Source organism: Cydia amplana, chromosome 25, assembly GCF_948474715.1.
Source record: "Cydia amplana chromosome 25, ilCydAmpl1.1, whole genome shotgun sequence".
NCBI classification, from domain to species: domain Eukaryota; kingdom Metazoa; phylum Arthropoda; class Insecta; order Lepidoptera; family Tortricidae; genus Cydia; species Cydia amplana.
The window spans coordinates 9,058,598-9,080,057 of NC_086093.1; the positions used below are offsets into that span (position 1 = coordinate 9,058,598).

The 21,460-nt window shown below is 38.8% G+C and overlaps 1 protein-coding gene and 1 long non-coding RNA gene across 2 annotated transcripts in view; one reads left to right on the forward strand and one right to left on the reverse strand.

The window, feature by feature from the left end:
* LOC134659633 (uncharacterized) overlaps nucleotides 1-21,460 on the forward strand; it is a 198,029-nt gene that overhangs the window by 37,673 nt on the left and 138,896 nt on the right. The window lies entirely within an intron of this gene.
* Nucleotides 226-8,582, reverse strand: LOC134659610 (thioredoxin-related transmembrane protein 2 homolog). The gene is made up of 4 exons (XM_063515288.1): nucleotides 8,241-8,582; nucleotides 4,219-4,479; nucleotides 2,691-2,825; nucleotides 226-365 (listed from the first exon to the last, which is right to left on the reverse strand). Exons 1-4 carry the CDS (start codon nucleotides 8,531-8,533, stop codon nucleotides 245-247), a joined length of 810 nt encoding a protein of 269 aa, XP_063371358.1. The 5' UTR covers nucleotides 8,534-8,582; the 3' UTR covers nucleotides 226-244.

Genomic DNA, 21,460 nt, shown 5'->3' on the forward strand with positions numbered 1-21,460 from the left:
CGACCAATCATAGTGTCGCATTGCTTATGTTTTGTCCCTCACGGAGGCACGCGTATACAACTTCTATAGGATCCTACCTTCTATGACTGCTAACGTATACTTTAGTTTCTATAGCTGATAGTTACATTTTCAAAATCATTCGTTTTTGAGATAGCGCTATTTGGCTTAGGTGGGCAGTATATCACTGATTGAAAAGAAATCAAAAAGAAAAAGATACGAACACACTGTTCTGCCAGTCTTCCGTCTATTGTGTCTTCTTGTCTTTGGTCTTGTCTTTGGGTTTGGTGGCTAGCTTCTCCTTGCACTGCTGATACAGAGCGTCCAAGTCGAAGGCTGCCTTCACGTTGTCTTTGGAGAACAGGAATCTGGAATAGAGAAATAAAAATATAGGACATTCTTAAACAGATTGACTAAGTCCTACAGTAAGCTCAAGAAGGCTTGTGTTGTGGGTATTCAGACAATGATAATATATAGTAAATAAATGCATAGAAAAATTAGAAAACACCAAAGACTCAGGAACAAATATCTGTGCTCATCACACAAATAAATGCCCTTACTGGGATTCGAACCCAGGACCGCGGCTTCACAGGCAGGGTCACTACCCACTAGGCCAGACCGGTCGTCATTATATCACTACATCACTACATAGTATAAAACAAAGTCGCTTCCCGCTGTCTGTCTGTCTGTATGTAACTATGTATGCTTAGATCTTTAAAACTACGCAATGGATTTTGATGCGGTTTTTTTATATATCTAGTGATTGAAGAGGAAGGTTTATGTATATTTATTCACTTATATATTTATTCAAAACAATTGGACTTGTAATAATTTTACGAAAAAAAAAACTTTTGATCGTTGAACTGTGCTTTTCTTTTTCCACAGGCATCGGGGCATTTTTATAAGATGACTAGTGACCCGCCCCGGCTTCGCACGGGTTAACAAATTATACATACACCTTCCTCTTGAATCCCTCTATCTATTAAAAAAACCGCATCAAAATCCGTTGCGTAGTTTTAAAGATCTAAGCATACATAGGGACAGACAGACAGCGGGAAGCGACTTTGTTTTATACTATGTAGTCATAATGATTAGGGTTCCGTACCCGAAGCGTAAAAACGGGACCCTATTAAGACTCCTCTGTCTGTCTGTCTGTCACCAGGCTGTATCTCATGAACCGTGACAGACACTAGACACTTGAAATTTTCACAGATGATGTATTTCTGTCGCCGCTATGACAACAAACACTAAAAACCGGCCAAGTGCGAGTCGGACTCGCGCACGGAGGGTTCTGCACCATCAACAAAAAATAGAGCAAAAAAATCGTGTTTGTTGTATGGGAGCCCCCCTTTCATATTTATTTTATTTTATTTTTAGTATTTGTTGTTATAGCGGCAACTGAGTTACATCATTTGTGAAAATTTCAACTGTGACAGATGGACGGACGGACAGACAGCGAAGTCTTGGTAATAGGGTCCCGTTTTTTACCCTTTGCGTTCGGAACCCTAAAAACGAATAAATCTATATCTAAAGGCCCCTGGAGCCAAAGATACTGGCAGCATTTCCTAGCTGAATTGCAACGCTTATTCGTTGAGCGAGGAAGCTGCCAGCTCTTTCGTCCCCAGTGACCTCAAACAGCCGTTTGGCCAAATCTGCAAACAAATTTAGAGCTCCCGGACCCCAGGGACTGAGGGTCTCGACCAGGGATGTTGCGGATGCCGATTTTTTTACATCCGCGGATGCGGATGTGGATTTTTAAAGGCTCACATCCGCGTATGCGGATGCGGATGTTAAGATAGATACATTAAAAACGTCAAATATTACATTTTTGTAATTTTTATTTCAGAAAACCGGCCAAGTGCGAGTCGGACTCGGACGTTGCAAGGATTCCGTACATTAAGTCCCACTCACGCTTGACTGCTCATTTCTAATAGTTTTTTTGGCTAATTACTAAATTACCTAGCAGTCTAGCACTTACGCCGATGCTCAGACGTTCCTGTACCGACCTGTTCCACATCCGCATCCGCATTAAACTCCGCATCGATTTTATGCGGATGCGGATGTTGAAAAGAATGCGGAAGTTCCGCGGTTGCGGATGCGGATATTCGCAACATCCCTGGTCTCGACACCGAAAGGAACAAAGTTGTAATTAGCGTCGAGACCTCCGTATCAGGGGGGTGTCACTCCGCAGTTTAGGTACATTTGGCCGGCGCGCCCATCGGACAGGCGTATGGCAGTGGGCTGCCGCTCGGCGCGCACGATAGTCGTGTCACGTGGCGCTCGCGCAAAATTGAAAATACACAATGGCTTCGAAACTTACTTCCGCGAGAATCAGACATGCTATCTTCGGATAAAAAAAATGTATGTTTACATAATCAACGTTTGTAATTCCTACATATTTATCTTTAAAACAATAAATCAGTGGGTATAGGTATAAAAACTTGTCAAGTGATAACCTCGTGCCGACACTCACAGCTCGGTCATAAAACTGCGGCGCGCAAAGGAGATTCACGGTTCGTGCGCGGTTATAAGTTTCAATTTTGCTTGCGGGCGGCGATATAGCTGTAATTTTATACCTAAACCTGACTTTTGTGAAGGAGTGAATTTTCTGTACGGTAGTACTATTAGTTATTCTGTGCCCGTATTTCCGACTCTTAAGGGTCTAGGCAGCTAGTAATTAGTTGACAACTCACTTCTGTAGCTTGCCCTGTGTGTCCGGATGCGGGCGGCGCAGGGACTCCGCCCCCTCGGTCAACAGCAGCACGGTGGGCAGCTGGCGGCTGCTCGGCCCGTCCTGGATGCGGTACTTCGCCGCCGCCTCGGGGTATCTGACAATAGAAATAACCAGGGATCGGATACCGGTATATTTTGTATGGGAACGGAAACGGTATTTTTTCGTTCTTTGCTAATTACTTCATTTCTAATTGGGCAATCTAATAATACGAAGTCGTAACCCAAAAACACAACTGAGTCCTACATTTCGAGTATAAAATAATTCAAAAAATATGGTTATTTCTAGGTTTTTGCAAAAAACCGGTTCCGATCCCTGGAAATAACATTAAACATGGCAATGACAACCACATCTTTCCCTAAACACTCCAGACAAAATAACACCGACATCTGGTGAGTTGAAACTTTCCAGTGGCGGTATCATGGTCGCATTTTTGTCACATGTCACGCGTCACTTTCGCACTTACATACTTATTAGAACGTGACATGCATGATGACAGATGGTAAAAAACTGACCATCTCAGCCCTATAGGTTTTTAGGGTTTTTAGTATGAAGAGTTCCCCTAAAAATAAATTGTCCTGGTTTTTAAAGGCAACATGTGGGTATTTTGATATTTTGTTGATATATATTATAAATATGTCGCTCGTCTGGCGACTATTTTTACGTCATTTAGTAGATGAATTACGGGATAAGGATGAAAATTATCCTGTCCTTTTCTTAGATTATAAATTGTGTCCGACCGAATTTTCGTCCAAAAAACTGGGTTGGAAGGTCAGATGGCAGTCGCTTTCGTAGAAACTGGTGCCCACGCCAATTCCTGGGTTTAGTTGCCAAGCGGACCCAAGGCTCCCATGAGCCGTGGCAAAACCTATACAAAATTTCTGAAAATCGTTGCGTCAAGTAAGAACAAACTGTGGTATGGAACCTTCACATTTTTCAATACAGAAGGCTTTTATAGTTTGTAGCTTTCTAATAGACCCCGAAGGCTAATCCTATTGTCTATTGTTAAGAAAAACCGCTCGTGCCACGTGCCACAACCACCTGCATAAAAAATCGGTACTTCGGTTACTGAGTGCCGGCGAGTCGAACGCTACAGAACCAGTCTAAAATGTGTCATCGAAATGCGTAACAAAGGCGCGTTATCGGAGAGCGCACCTACACTGGTTTTTTGAGCGTTGGACTAGCCCGCGCTCAGGTGCCAAATAGAATAATTAGGACCCTTTTTTGCAGGTAACTAGCACGTGCGGTTTTACTGAACAATAGACAATAGGATAAGCCTTCGGGCTCTACTAGAAAGCTACAAACTATAACAAAGGCGCGTTATCGGAGAGCGCACCTACACTGGTTTTTTGAGCGTTGGACTAGCCCGCGCTCAGGTGCCAAATAGAATAATTAGGACCCTTTTTTGCAGGTAAGTAGCACGTGCGGTTTTACTGAACAATAGACAACAGGATAAGCCTTCGGGTCTACTAGAAAGCTACAAACTATACCTGCCAATATCCATCTTCCCAAACTTCAGATTCTCCAAGCTATAGCTGGCCGACAGCTCAGCGAACACCGGAGCGAAGTTGACGCAGGCCGGATGCCACGCCGCATACAAGCAGACCAGCCAAGTGTTTCCCTTGTGTCGGAGCTCCTCGTCCAGTGTGCTGACTCCACGGAAGTAGGTCAGGTGCTCCGGGCCCGTGTAGGTGGGCTCCGGGATGAGAAGGGCAGTCAGGATGAGCAGAGCGCCGAATGGAAGGCCATATCTGAATAAAAAACAAGATTAATCAATGTATTGTGCAAGTCAATACAACATGTCACTGCCATGTAATATCTAGGTAAACATTCTTTGCTGTTATTTAGGAAAAACCTATAAAATTGTTCACTGAGTCTTTATTTGGAGGCCTGAGTCCTTTTGAGTTGCTCTTAAAAAAGACTCAACAAAGGACTCGACTTGGGACTTAAAAGACTCAGAAGTTTATTAAAAGCAGAGTCTCTTAAAACGGAACTGAGTTTTTTTCAAATTCAGACTCAAAAGGACTCAAGTTCCTAGCAACACTAGCTAGGCTAGGAGGCCTTTATATGATGAGATGTATGAATTTTAATTTTTAACAAGCAGAAACGTCTGCGACCGATGCTATTAATCTTAGAATTTATTCCACTTTTAAGTGGAAATATTACTTTCTTGGGTGAGACTTGAACTCACGGACTCTGGATCGATACTCCAGCGCTCTGCCATCTGAGCCACCAAGACCTCATCCATAGCCAGCAAATCTTTCCACCATATGGGTCAAGGGGACCCAAGCGACATCTACCGTAAGAGCGTTACACTTCTTGAATGGCTACCGGAGTTCCAAGACATATTGGAAATTCACCAGTTACGATGTGGGATGTATGAACATTCAAGTACATGATCAAGGAACATCCTGTACCAAATAGAACTACAGCCTCGCTTGCAATGTTAATATAATTAACATTATAACACATCTTAAGCCATTATATTTGTAACAGTCAGCAGTCATTAGCAACTCAGTTGTTATTGTCACAGGGCTGAGAAAAATTAGCATCATGTGATATGTGTATCCTGTAATGATAACCAACTTTATCATCTTCATCATCATTATCATTATCATCATCATCATATGTATGAGAAATATGACCTCGGCCTCTTTAAAGCTAGAGTGAATATGCTATTACTGAACCGGTGAGCTCCATCTTAGGCTCTGTCTTCACTTTCCATCAGGTGTGGCTAGAGCCAATCGCAGATCAGTTTATAATAATATGCTCTTTATTGTACAAAACACAAATATGGCACAGATAATTATGGCAAATATAATTATTTTGTTATTACTCTAATTATTTATTTTCTTTCTTTGGTTAGGTGGTTATTTATAATATATAAAATACATTTTGTAGTGTATTGAAATATGAGGGTACTTCTGTGGGGTACCCCAACAAAACCAGTCTGGATATGTCAGGTACGCAATTACATGTGCTCTCCCGAATTTCGGCTATAATATCGCGATATAATAGTGGCGACGGGACAAATCGGTAGTATAAGCGTGTATTCGGCTGTGTTAGTGAGTTTTGTGAAGTTTTGAGTGCAAAGTGCAAGAAAATGGGTATTAAATTTGGTGAATTTGATATGGGTCAGGGGTGCTGGGAAAACTACATTACAAGGTTTGAATTCTGTTTAAGTGCAAATGATATTGTGGATGCAGATAAGAAAAAGGCGAATTTGTTGGCGGTATGTGGCTCTCAACTATTTGATTTAATAGTTTCTTTGGCATCTCCAACTACTATAGCGAACATAACCTATAAACAAATTTTGGAACTTTTGAAGGCTCATTTCCACCCCACACCTAATGAGATTGTAGAATCTTTTAAATTTCACTCAAGAAATCAAGAAGAGGGGGAGAAAGTCAGAGATTATGTGGCAAATTTAAGGAAAATGAGTATTCATTGCAATTTCACAGACTTGGAGCGAACTTTACGTGATCGGCTTGTATGTGGTATTAGGAGCAAAGAGGTTCAAAGGAAACTGTTACAATGTGAGAAGCTGACATTTACTCAAGCAGCTGAGATAGCATTTTCACATGAGAGTGCCACATTTGATTCTAGTATTATTGTAGTGCCAGGACCATCAAAACCAGATGTGGAGGTCGATGAACCTATGGAAGTAAACAAGATCACTAACAAAAAGGTTGACAAACAGAATAAACCATGCTACAGGTGTGGTAGGCAGCATAGGGGGGAGTGCAGATTCCGTTGGAGTAAGTGTAATGCATGTGGCAGAACGGGACACATTGAGGCAGTGTGTCTTACCAAAAATAAACAGGATGGTGGGCATAAATCAAATTGTAATGGGTTGTATGCCAATGTGAACAATGTGAGAGAAAATAAAGTTGACCCTTATATGGTAAAGGTATCAATTGATGATTCTATTATTGACATGGAAGTTGACACGGGATGTGCATTTACTCTAATTTCTGAAGTGACAGCCAGACTCATTTGGAAAGGAAAATTACCTATGTTAGAGAAGGATGATGTTGCATTAATTACATGGACAGAAAACCAATTAAGGATATTAGGAAAAACTGAAGTGCGAGCATCTTTTAAAGGGTTACAAAATGACCTCATGATCTATATAGCTAGAGGTAATGGACCCAGCCTCTTAGGGAGAAATTGGTTCCAGCCATTTGGAATACGGGTTCAAGGAGTAATGCATATGAAAATAAACGGTGAGGAAATTAAAGGGCTCCTACAGAAATATAGTGATGTTTTCCAGGAAGGTTTGGGAAAGTATAAAGGCCCATTAGTGAAAATTACACCGAGGGAAGGAGCGGTACCTAAATTTTTGAAAAGTAGACCCATTCCTTTTGCTTTGAGGGAGAGAGTAATAAAGGAAATAGACAGACTAGTAGAGGAAGGAGTTTTGGAGCCAATTGCACACTCTGAGTGGGCTACCCCTATAGTACCAGTTCTGAAACCGAATGGCAATGTAAGGCTTTGTGGTGACTATAGGTCTACAGTAAATATGGTGACCGACACTGATACATACCCTCTGCCTACTTTAGATGAGGCTTTCACAGCGATACAAGGTGGCACAATTTTCAGCAAAATTGATTTAGAAAGGGCATACACTCAAGTTAGTGTGGACGAGGCAACAGCACAGCTGTTAACAATAAACACACCAAAAGGCCTTTACAAAATGAAACGTTTAGCTTTTGGAGTCAAGGCGTGCCCAGGCATCTTTCAAAGACTACATGCCTTCCGCGATATAATACATTTGTTTATTCGGAAAATAATCAGCAGTTCGAATCGAACTATTCGGCTGAATACGAACATTGAAAAATACGCCGAAAATCGAATATACATATAATTACCGAATATTCGGCCCATCTCTAATGAGGACTGTTGTGGGCCCTACGAGAGACCAGATTACACTAGCGCCCTTTCAGAGGATTAATATGGCAATAACAGTGATATATATATATATACGCGAATAACACCAATGGTTGGTTCTTAAGAGCCAACAGGAGCTAAGATTTAAATATTTTAGGTAAATATACCCGTCTCGCTAACGGAAGCGGCTCCTAAAACTAGTGCGATAAAGACAAGGCGAAAAATCCTGCGTAAAAATATCAAAAATCGAGGTTTCGTACTCGACTGTTTCCTCCTCCAAAACTTAACCAATCGTAACCAAATTTGGAAATCTAAATGATTATGACATTATCTGTGTCGGACCGTTTTGCTTTTTTGACTAATTGATATCAGTTTTGAATAGCACGCCTCTCATTGCGGCATAGTCAATTATGCCATTTTGGCCATTTATGAAGGGCTCTAGCGCCTTAAAAAACAAAAATATCAAAAAAAGCAAAACGGTCCGACACAGATATTGACAATATTAATCTGTGTTGAAAAAATCATTGCTCTAGCTTCAAAACCCACGGAGGAAACAGTCGAGTACGTTTGTATGGAGAAATGACCACTCCTGTTGGCTCTTAAAAAATAATGGCTCTATTACCTGACGTCAGCATATAACCACAAAATTAGGTTAGCAATCTTCGTATATACAAACGAAGACGACAAATAGTTGACCATCGTCACACTTCCCGCCTTCCGAGTCCGCAGCATCACGACGATAATTAGGAAAAATAGGATTTCCGTTTCTCGGCTGTCCAACTCGCAATCCACATCGGGGAACAAAAAGTTGCAAATCACACTCGTCCTTTTGGCCGTAACGTATGAAATGCTTAGTAAAATGTTGACCCAGTAATAGGGCTTTAGTAATTGACGCAAATCTTTCTTAAAAGACATGATTTTTAGTTTAATTTGGATTAATTTTGGGACGCAGCCCGTCTTTACGAGCGATGTACATACAAGTGTGTATAAGTCAATTTGACATTGACGTTTCGTTTTTTTTTCGTTGGATGGAGCTGTTCAAGTTGTTGTTAAACTCGATTGTATTATTCCAATGGTTATAACGCCATCTAGTGGCGATATGAATTAACCGGACTCGCGAAAACCGAAATTCGCAAATTGCGGGGATCTTTCTCTTTTACTCCAATGCAGGCGTAGTTAGAGTGACAAAGATGGCCGCAAATATAAACCTTAGAAACTAATAGAGCAGACTATTGATTACGCCATCTAGTGCCGAGTAGCAGCAGCCTACTACGCAAGGGATCTTGATATTTATTTATTTCTTGATACCCACAATCACAATCATACCATCGAAGGTCGAGAAGAGACGTTGCCTGTGTGATTTTTAGCTGCAATTATTTTGTGAAAACATGCAGGCTCCTTACAACGATCGATGGGAGAGGACGAAGCGGTACCTATTTCGAAATTTCCTGGTGAACCCTGGTAAGTTTGTTTATCTCTATTTTGCACAAGCTTTTATTTAACTTGCAATCTACCTACAATCTACATGTATGTTTGTACCTACGGGTCAAATCTTGCAAGTTAAATTTGACCCACTTCTCGACTATCTGGGCCCTGGGCTGGCTGTCCCCGCACACAGGCTACAGAAAACCGGCAAGTCTCTCAAGATAATGGGGTTCTAAAGTTTACAATAAGATTCCTGAGGCAATTAAAGACGTTGACACCGATTGTCTAATGAAGGCTTACTACACAGTAAACGATCGAGTTCTTTGATGAATGAAAATACCTATAAAAATACATAACTGACACTGACATCATTAATTTATTGTTTTAATTAATTATTAATGTTTATAATTTTGTGGTTTGTGGTTTAAGAATTTATTTCTCCAATAGAATATTACATTCACTTACATAGAGAAATACAAACAAACATTATGTACATTATTTACAGAGTGCACGAATAGCATAAAATATATTCTAGGACTAAGCAAAGCAAATTATTTTTTTATTAAGAATGTGGGTATTATAATAATTGTAAAGTATCAATCGGCAACTGGTAAGTACAGTAGGTACAGGGAAATTGTCATCGCGCGAGCGCGGGCGGACCAGGCTGTCGCGCAGTCCAGCGTAACGTGACCTAGACGTTAATAAAGAGAGCGCGCCAAAGATACGCGTGTATAATGGTTGGTCCACGCGGTCAGCATGTCCTCCGAGCTCGCCCAGCAGTAAGCGATAACAGTCCTACAGCATGCATGGGGCTATATTACGTGTTAACTTTCAATCGCTATGGCGTACTACGCGCTGATAGCAATTACTAGATAAATGCAAAATATATTATGTAATTGTTTTTTTTTTTGTAACTTTTATTTTTATTTTTTTTTTATTTTACTTTGCCAGTAACCTCGAGAGCATGCCGAGGGGGCAATATTATTAATCATTTGTATATAACTTATATATATATATATATATATATATATATATATATATATACATATGTGTATATGTCGTTTAATTTACCTATTTTGTAAATTTTATTGTATGTACGGACTTAATTTGCTAATTGCTATTGTATTATTTTTTGAATTGATATTTAATAGAAGTTTTTCTACTCCAGCACTTAAATGTGTCAATTAAATGACTGACAGTGATATCTAAAGCAATGTCATTTGAATGCTTTGTCTATAGGCTCATAAGATGACTGCTAGCAGTCATCTTATGAGTATAATACAACTGCTTTATTTTTTTTAAAGATACAAGTTCCGATCATCTTGATTGAAAGAGGTATGTTTTCATTTACAATAATAACTCTTTTTTTTTTAAATAATAACGCAATTTTTTTTAAATAATAACTCTTTTTTTTTAATAATAACTCTTTTTTTTTTAATAATAACTCTTTTTTTTTTTTTTGCAGCTGTCATAGAAAAAGTAATGTATGCAACAGCTCATAATTGGTTCTTAAAATTCTCGGGTCTTTTTTTACAAAACTCGACTACGTCTCGTTTTGTAACTTGAATTTTAAGAACCCTTATTATATCACTGTTGCATAAACTACTATTTATATACCTACTATGAAATCATTAATTGTAATGCACTTGAATCCCATTGTAAATATGAACCCATGTTGACAGTGTATGATCAGTACCATTAAATAAATCTATCTATCTATCAATGAAGCTGAAAATTTGCATACATATTTAAGTCGGGTGACAATGCAATATTATGGTACCATCGAGCTGATCTGATGATGGAGACAGGAGGTGGCCATAGGAACTCAGTGATAAAACAACGCAACTTAATTGTGTTTGGGGTTTTTAGAATTGTCTCGATGAGTATTAGTTGCCTGTGGAAAGTACAGTCAGCGATAAAAGCTTGTATACCAAAAATGTTTTTTTTTTTTTTGCCAAAAACTTATTCTTACAATAAGTATAAGGTATATCTAGTCACGTAATTAGTTTATGTAGCTTCAGATACCATAGTTAAAAAAATACAGCGAATTTAAGTTTTTCATACAAAACTTGTTTTTGCTCAAGCATTACAATAAAGCTAAAATTGGTGATTAAATTGGAGATCGACGTCAATTTCATTTCTGATCAAATCGATCAAATCATCCCGTCTGGACTCCAATTCGTAAATGTTGCGACGACTAATAGTTCGATTTGTGTAAGATTATCCAACGGAATATGGACGTTTTTTTATGTTTTAGGGTCTGTTCGGAAACAATACATTCCACGACTCTTCTCTTTCCGCACAGACTATACTGATAATTACAAACCAATGCTTCACTTAGATGAATTAATGATAATTAATTAATCCATCTAGGAGACGGAGACGCCAAAGTAAAACCCGGAATGCCGGAATGGAGTTTCCATAAGGCGCGAGTAGGGTCTGAAATAAGCGGCAGATTCCTGCAGTCGACCTGTCTCCACACGTATTGGCTCGCCTTTTCTGTGTTAAGACAGTGAAGCCGAGAATGCAGGTCAGATTCCGTCCCAGGCGGTGTAATGTCTTAGGCCGTGTAATATCCTACACCATAAATCGTCTGCAATAGACGCCAAGGCCAATGATGACTGATAATTAGTTTTCGCTAGGCTTCCAACTATCTCCTATACCTGAAGAGGACCGCTCGTCGCCGGACAGCGGCAGCTTGCCGGACCTGATCGTGGAGCCGGCGCCGGACCGGCACGACCACGCGCCCGACTTCTACGACGGGCTAGAACGACGGATGAAGCGGTACTACCGCCAGCTCTTTCTTGGTAAATCATGTATTTTTTATTATTTACTGTACTGCCGGCCTATGGCTCCTCTACACGATGGGCCAGCGCCGGCCACTCCAAGGGACGCATTTATGCGTTAGAGGGAGCAAGTGATATTGCTATCTCATTTTGCCGTATAGCTGCGTCCCGCTGGGCCATCGTGTAGAGGAGCTACTAGACAAAGTGACAATCGCTATCGCTTCGCCAACGAAACGGTTTGTGTCTCTCTATTACTCTTCCATATTAGTGCGGCAGTGACAGTTTATCAGTTTATTTATTAACAGTTGCGTTTCGATCGCTATGGGGCGTAAGCGATTGGCACGTTGGCTACGCGGCCTGGATGTTATTTTATGTCATTTTCTTCTTGTCTGTTACCCTCCGTGATTCTTCTCACTTGATGGTCTCATCGGAAGACCAGCGCTGGAAGCCAGCAACATGCTGAGATGAGGCCGTTTCGGGGCACTTTAATCTTATATTGTATTTTCTTTTATATTATGTACTAGCGACCCGCCCCGGCATCGCACGGGTTAACAAATTATACATAAACCTTCCTCTTGAATCACTCTATCTATTAAAAAAAACCGCATCAAAATCCGTCGCGTAGTTTGAAAGATCTAAGCATACATAGGGTCAGACCGACAGCGGGAAGCGACTTTTGTTTTATACTATGTAGTGATTTATTTAAACACACAGTGAAAAAAGGCGGACTTAATGCCACACGGCATTTTTTCTAAAATATATAAAGGAAACGAGTAGCCTTGTAGGAAGCGATTACCGTAGCCCATTGACCCGCTACACCAGAGTTGGAAATGCATTGCCGGCCTTTAAGATGGGAGTAAATTTTTTCTTGAAGATATATCGGTCCGGAAAAACTTCAAGTATTTTACTTTACATGTTTCAGGTATGAATGAGAGTGAAGACGACAGCTCCGACTTTGAAGTAAATCGAAGTATGGCTAGCACTTTCATGTTAGATATCGATGCAAGTAAAGATAATGCAATAAGAAATGATACAAACATCGATTCTGATCTAGGTGTTTCAATAACTAAAGAAAAGCAATTGTCAAAATTGACTGAAAGTGATAGTTATTTAAAAGAAAGAGAAGAGACATATGCCGATAAACTTATAGATACTTGCGCGTCATACAATGAAACTAGTCGTATATCTATCGATGATTCAAATAAGTCTTCTACTGAAGACGAAGACGAGCATATTCAATCCATCGAATCTTCTTCGAAATCAAATGAAACTGAGGCTGAATTCGGCGAAATCATTAAAGTTAATAATAATAAACAAAACGACAGCGACGACAGAATAAACTTAACAAGTGAACTTAGATTCGAATCTCTTGACGACTTTAATAAAAACAGACATTTATATGCTGAAGAAGAATCTGATATTATTGAAACTAAATCAGTTTCCGAAGATTCTCAATATTGTCATAGAATATCGACTACAATTGCAGAAATACACGACTCCCCAAAAAGAGATCCAGTTCAGTTTGATAATGGGAGCCCGGTGTTGATTCCAAGGATGCTGCAATTTGGTAGAACAGTATTTGGCTCTGGAATTGTCTCAAGGTTATCTGGTCGGAGCGTGAACGTTTTAGAAACTTCTGGTAAGTACAACACAGTACGTTATTAATCTGAATCTAGGCTATGATACCAGGAATTAACGTATGTTGGGTCTTGAAGGTAAATTTAAAGTACGTGGTGTAGATTTGACAGTAAATATACCTATATGTATAGGAAAATTGCATTTTAAAATTTAACTGTATGAAATTATTTTGTATTTATTTTACTTTCCAGATAAACGTATTAATCGTGTTCCAACACACAAAGCGGAACAGTCAAACAAACAAGATATAACAATAGTTGAGCCAGACACAGACGTGCAAAGACTACTAACAGCCAGTGAACTTACAAAAATTAGAATCGATAAAACATTTAACACAGAGGTAAACATTAGCGAAACTGACCATAACCAAGATGCTGTTGATAATTACGAAATAAATGCTGGGAATAATTTGCGAGAAAGTGATCTCGAAAGTGATAATGACCGTGACAACGTTGAAACAGATCGAGAAGATGAAGCTGAAATAACAGACATACAAAATACATCTATCGATTGGAATAAAGATGGAAATGATGATGACGATTTCGTTCTTAGAAAAGGAGCTTTTGCAAGCAAAGCACGTAAACTTCACTTCCGTAGTTCCGATGGAGAGTCGTTCGAAAACCTGGAACCTGTCGCTCATAGTTCAGAGAAGTCCATCAATGAAGATATGGAGCCGGTTGAGGAGATGAGAGAAGCTCGAGGGTCTGGAGTTAATGTGTCCTGGCATGGAGATACGGAGCAGGCAAGTCCCGCGCTAGCATTTGAAGCAAAGACAAGTAAGTTAGATCATGATAATTGTACAAAAAAAAAATTGATCATTTTACCAAAGAGTATAGAACGTGCAGTTACTGTCATAGTAAATTATTTAGCCACAGTACATTCACTGCCATCTTAAATAAAAAAATCATTTATTCAGGCGAAATAAAACCCAATTTTCCAATTTGTTCTTCTGCCAAATTGCAGAACTGTTTGAGAGAGAGTTTGTTGAGTTTTCTTTCGACACAGGATTAAAACTTTTAGAACGCCAACTTTGATCCTTGTTCTTTCACTGATATGTGTTAAAATTCAAATATCAAACGGTGTCGCCAATGTCGCCATCTACACGAGTATAGGCCAAAGGTCGCCATCTTTTCGAGCATAAGTTTTTCTTGATTTTCGGAGGCACGTTTTTTTCTTAGACTTTATTTATCTTATACGGAGTTATATCTTTTTAAAGTTTGGTTATAAAGTCAAAGTCAAAATATACTTTAGTCATGTAGGCCTAGCAATAAGCACTTATGAATAGTAACTAGTTATTATGTATATCTTAAGCTAATTATCAGAGCAATTTATATATTTCCAGGTGCAGATAAACTTGAAACCGTCTCCTCTGACTCCTCTGAAATCAACGCTTCCATTGAAAAAGAAATCGAAACGACCGCAGAAGCACATACCATTCAAAACCTACACGACTACGCTAGAATTATAGATGATTTCTGGTCCGTGTCATCCGCAGAGGTGAATCTTGAAGATTTGAAAGATAATTCAAGTTCGAATAAAAGAAGATCAGATTCAAGTGATGACGCGCCGTCGAGAAAAAGGACTAAAGATATATCCGTCCAAGCTGGTTCAGATGAAAAACTGAAATGGGAGTGTTTTAAAAAGGAGCTATTAGTGGGCTCACCGCTCGTGTTCCGGTTGTGTGGGTGTCACGACCATATTTGTTCTTGATTATTTTTCTGGCAATTTCCACGATTCATATAAATTGACTTTTCCGTGTAAGAACTACATTTTTGTAATTATTTTACTTTTGTTTTTGTTCTCATATTATTATTATTTGATTATGATTATGTACCCGAAAGCTGGTAGGTATTGAATATTTTTATTGTTTTTTTTTATCAAGACAAGAGTACGAAGGAAAACATTTGTGTTATTTCTGTTATAAATCATTATACTTAATTATTTTTTTTATTAAATACATTACCAATGTATGTACTTGCACATTTATGCAGTGTTATATTTCTTTATACTAAATATATTTTTGAGTAGAATATATGTTTTTGAATGAAGTAAAAAACCTCAGCTTTGGCCGATATCGATACCTTTTCGGACACGGGCCGAACCGCTCTACCAACTAAATAGTTACTGGGTGCGTAGACAAGATGCTAATTGTTCACGCTCCGTAGCGTATCGTAGTTATCCGTTATCCCTCTTTATCACTCTTCATATTAGTGCGCCAGAGGTTGCGTTTCGTTCGCCACGGAGCGTTAACGATTGGCATGTTGTCTACGCACCCTGGTACTCGTTTTGTACTACAAGAATTGTGATACAAAGAAATAAGAAAAAGTAGAATTTAAACAGTTTTTACTCAGTTACAAAATCAAATAGCAGAAAGATACAGTTAGCTAGGCGCAACCATAGAGAAATATAGTGAGTATAGAGTGCTCACTCCATACATCAGTTTTGGTACCAAAACGCCTATTATTTTCGTAGTCGCCATCTAGCATCGAGTAGCGGAATTACATAGAAGGTAGGATCCTATAGAAGTGGTATACGCGTGCCTCCGTGAGGGACAAAACATACGCAATGCGACACTATGATTGGTCGAATTTATTTGTTGCCCACCATAATATAATACATACTAAATTTACGGTAGGGAATAAAAAAAATCTGAGACTGTGACAAGGACAAACAATAATAGTGCTTTCGCTGCTAAACTCGCCGTCATTAGAACTTGCGAACTATGTAAACCGCCATATTGAAATTGTCTCTGAATGATGAATTTACTAGTGATGGGGATTTACTTACTACTTTACTAATGTCAAACCATATCGAATAATAAAATACCAAAATTTAAAAATAAGTCGTTACTTATTTTTAATTTGTATAATCACGATCAGAAGACAAATTGGTACTTAAGAATGATGTATTGATGTATTTTACAACCGCGGCGGTAGGTACAGAGCGTGAGTTGGGTAGTGTGTAGCGGGTTTATATCACAAACTTTAGTCACAACACTACCCATCATAGACAATTGTAGAGTTAAAAAGAAACAAAAACGTCATTCCATCAGGTCCTAATAACCTAACTTATGAAACCATTTTAAACTTTTAATTAAATATCCAAGATACAGTTATATATTTATGTATTTTACGGAACGGACCGTTTCAATAGTGTATATGTGTATAGTTTCAATTGTGTTTGATGGGGTAGTGTGAAAATTCAAGGAGAAACAGTCACAAAACAAAGTTACATTGTTTGTTTACATAGTTCGCAAGTTCTAATGACGGCGAGTTTACTCCTACTGAAAGATGCATAACACTATCCCGTTCGGTCATTTCCCCCCACCCCTCATGCCTGATCCAGTTAAAATACTAGATTCATGTGGAATTATCAGTACCACTGATGTATGGAGTGAGTTCTATGCTTACATTTCTCTATCCTCCTAAGGCCCAAGGTCCTACCTATAGTACTTCTTCAGGTCGATGTAATTTAAACCATATTCAATTGGATCAGAGTCGCTTTTGCTTTGTTACGTTCAATTTTCAAACAACGCAAAATCAACTCTATTTCCTACAATTTAAGTTCAAATTTCACTGGCAAATTTTGAACTATTAATTTGTATGACTGGGCCTTAGGCCTTTTATGATAATAGTAACAAAACTACTTTACAGTACATATGGGGCTACTTTTCCGCACTAGTGCGTAAAATAGCACTTTTCGTGCGTATGTCGAAACTTTAAAGTGCCATATGTACTGTAAAACGTTGTTCGATACACGTGCGAATAGGTAATTCGCAACTCGTGTCGATTTAAAACACTCCCTTCGGTCGTGTTTTAATTTATCGCCACTCGTTTCGAATTTCCTCTTTTTCGCACTTGTATCGAAAATAACTATTACAGTACATATGGGGCTACTTTTCCGCACTAGTGCGTAAAATACCACTTTTCGTGCTTATGTCGAAACTTTAAAGTGCCATATGTACTGTAAAACGTTGTTCGATACACGTGCGAATAGGTAATTCGCAACTCGTGACCCTTCGGTCGTGTTTTAATTTATCGCCATCGCTATCGCTCGTTTAGAATTTCCTCTTTTTCGCACTTGTATCGAAAAGAACTATTTTGTAGTTATAAAATCCCCTTTTCATCGCACGTAATAAACTTTTAGCCTTTTCCTTTTCACATGTTTCACAGAATTTGGTAGGTGGTACTGGCGTCTTCGATTTACACATAGTGCAGCATCGTTCTTCACTCTTGTCAGATGTCAGATTGGATTGGTGTGGCCACGTTATCGTATTTTCCTCGACAGTTTCAGATTTCTCGGCGCTTATTCTGATTTGTAAGGCTTGCTCGGCGGCCTCGCAGCGCTCGAGCCGGACGGAGCATTCGCGCGTTATTGGATTTTTAAGCTTTTGTTGCTCTGAAAAAAATATGTAATGTATAGTTTGTCAAACCAAATTGTCAGTAAATAAGAACAAAAAAACCGGCCAAGTGCGAGTCGGACTCGCGCACGGAGGGTTCCGCACCATCAACAAAAAATAGAGCAAAACAAGCAAAAAAACGGTCACCCATCCAAGTACTGACCCCGCCCGACGTTGCTTAACTTCGGTCAAAAATCACGTTTGTTGTATGGGAGCCGTGGGAGCCCCACTTAAATCTTAATTTTATTCTGATTTTAGTATTTGTTGTTATAGCGGCAACAGAAATACATCATCTGTGAAAATTTTAACTGTCTAGCTATCACGGTTCGTGAGATACAGCCTGGTGACAGACGGACGGACGGACGGACGGTCCCGTTTTTACCCTTTGGGTACGGAACCCTAAAAACTACACTCATCCTTTTCTTTTGGGTCCTTAGTACTAGTGTAAGACAAAGATAGTATGTATATGTTTGAAATGAGACAATCCTTTGACAAACTATATGCAAATAAATACAAATAATTTATTGTTAAAAAGTGAGTTAAGAATAGAAATGATTATTAAACTATCTTACTAATCTTAAAAACACGGTACGGTATTTGACGGCCTCCTATCTTAGTCGGTAGTGACCCTGCCTACGAAGCAGAAGGTCCCGGGTTCGAATCCTGGTAAGAGCATTTATTTGTGTTTATAATAAATATTTGATTCTGAGATATGGATGGTATCTAGAGTTAGACCAAGATAAGTCTGCAACGACTTTGATAGCACAAGCAGTGCAAGTGTTATTTTAAACGTCAATCTTCTATGACATTGGCGTAAGTATAAAATTCATATGGGGTAAGGTGGGGTAAATATAAGACAAAAATTTGACACTTTTTGAAGATTTTGAACACTTAAAAACTTATTCTATTTCATTCCTATTCCATTTCAAAAGGCTCGTGTAGGCTTATTTAAATGGAATAGGAATTAAGAAATATAAGTATTTTTGAGTGTTCAAAACTTAGTATTATTTTTACCCGTGTCTCATATTTAACCCGATCCTATATGAATTTCATTTTATGTATTACTAAAATACAAATGGGAGGGCTGTTAAAAAAATACGTCCTCTATTTTGGACGATTTTATACCCCCCCCCCCCTCCCTCCTAAAATCAATGCTTCGAACGACCCCGTTTCCTCCTACGTCATGCTGACGTCAGACCCCCCCCCCCCCCCCATTTGAAATTTATGAATAGCCTCTGGGCAATCGCAGTCATTTTACACAATTTTTTAAATAGTGTAAAAATAAAAATTGGTGTTTCGTTACTCACTTCTTAGACTCGTATGTTGTGGTCCCTTGATTCGTAATAGTGTGTCATGGTCTAAAACCTTATTTTCAACTCTAGCCTTTTTCACATATATATCTAATACCCTTTCTTTCAAACATTCATCACAGAGTTTTTCCTTCGTGGCCGGTCTGTTACACACTTTGCAGTTATAGGGTTTTCTCCAACGTTCGTAGTCTAATATGGATTTAGGTACCATATTGTCTGGGTTTACGTCGGTACCAATTTTAGAAGGCATTACTTCTCTGGCATCGGTCTCGTATACGATCGGAATCAGTTTTTCTGAAACAAAATTGTAGGCAACGTGAAACGAAAGATTATTTACGCTTATTGAGGGGAAATTTACTAGAGGGCCCAAAAACTACAAGTAGCAAATGTAAGAACTCATAATAAAAATGTTTATTGTGAGTTCACACATTGTCTAAACCAACTCCAATGTGAAGGCCGGCCACACTTACAATTGGTGGCGTGAAATTGATTTCCTGACATTAGTTTTACTATAGTTAGTTTTTTTTAGCATTACAAATAAGGTAAACAATCTTGATGTGCCTTTTAATTGAAAAACACATTTTAAAAATAAGTTACGGCAAATATGTAACAATTATGAATCTAATACGATCGATATGATTGTGATCCGGAGAGTTGGCGGGACAGGTTATTCTCACCAACTCGAAGGGCCAAGATGTTTTGGCACGGTTCGTGTAGTTTTGCGTGATGGAAGAGTTGGAACAGTTCAATGTGTCCAATTCAACTGTTTGTTGTTGGTTTTTTAGGATTGGTATTTGCTGGTTTGGTTTTTGTTGTGGTTGTCAACCTGAAGGGTTGAGACAATCATGGTGTCCTCAACCTGAAGGGTTGCAACATTTTTAGAATAGGCAATTTATTTTATTTTATTCTTCTGCTTTCATAAGTAATCGTTTTTGATTTTTAAAAAGCGTTTTTCAATTAAAAGACTTGTCAAGATCGCTTACCTTCTTGCATGTTCTTTCTAATGCTAAAAAAAACGTACTATAACAGTTTCACGTGTAGAGCCTGTTCGGAAAGAGAATGTATGGGGCCCAATACATTCCACGACTCTTTCCGAACAGACTCTAATTTAATGTTTTGGTAATGCATGCATTGATTTTATGAAAGCAAATTGCATTGTAAAAAAAAATTGTGTCATGCAACTAATTTCGTAGTGTAAATGGGACGTGAAAACTTAGTGTCGCGAAAGTGCCTGTGCTGTGCGGACGTAGCTTAGATGCTGATGGGGCCATGGTCACTGTGATACTGTGAATTTCACGAAACTACTTTTTTTATATTATAAATGGGCTTACTCATGGCCACAGACTAGCCGAAGCGAAGACACGGCCTACGATGGAGCGAGCCTGCCCAGAAGGTGCCTGTTCACCTTTGATTTGAAGGTTGCCGGGTTATATTTCGAATATAGTGAAACTACTTTCGTGAAACCGACTTCAACATGCATGGCACTAATTTCGTAATGTAAATCCCGCTTCACCACTGACCCGCATTGATCTTAGTAGTGTTTATGTTTAGCAAGCTGGAGGCGCTTCCAGACACGGTCTTGTCCGCATACATGCGAGACAAGTACGCGCTGTAGAACTCTGAAAATGTTCATTTAGGTATCTGTTACAGCGAAAAAGTTCACTTTAATGCATTATTATTATTAACCATACAGACTACATCTCTGTTATACTGAAGTAATTATTTATTTTAAGATCTTAATCCCTTACCGCATACGAATATGGTGGATATGATATTCAACTCTATTGACAGCTATTAAAGTTCAAATTTACATTACATGCAATGCAGTAAGGGGTTAAAATTATTATAATATATTTATGCTATGTATTTTTCATGTTACTGTAAATGCTGTATTGACTTGTGAAAACGCCCTTGATTGGCGAAGGCACTAGTTTTTACCCACAGGGTAAACTAGGCGTTATTGGCATTAGTCTGGTTTCCTTACGACGTTTTACTTCACCGAAAAGCGACTGGTAAATATCAAATGATATTTCGAACATCAGTTCCGAAAAACTCATTGGTACGAGCTGGGGTTTGAACCCGCGACCTTCGGATTGCAAGTCGCATGCTCTTACCACTTTACAAATACAGAAACTATGTATTAGAACAAATTAAATTATTTTCAGAAAATATTTTAATTTGTTTTTATTTCAAGTAGACACACTACTATACAGGGTGCTTCCTGTAACAGGAGCAATAAATTAAACTGTAGGCTGTACTCCTCAAACTGACCAACATTTGTTCA

Bases quoted from the DNA above. Each gene is read 5' to 3' on its own strand.
- LOC134659610 (XM_063515288.1), bottom strand. From the start codon at position 8,533: ATGTCTTTTAAGAAAGATTTGCGTCAATTACTAAAGCCCTATTACTGG. The intron at 2,826-4,218 runs GTATAGTTTGTA...TTCTATTGTCAG, and splicing joins GGGAAGATGGATATTGGCAG to ATACCCCGAGGCGGCGGCGA. The intron at 366-2,690 runs GTGAGTTGTCAA...TCTCTATTCCAG, and splicing joins ACACAGGGCAAGCTACAGAA to ATTCCTGTTCTCCAAAGACA.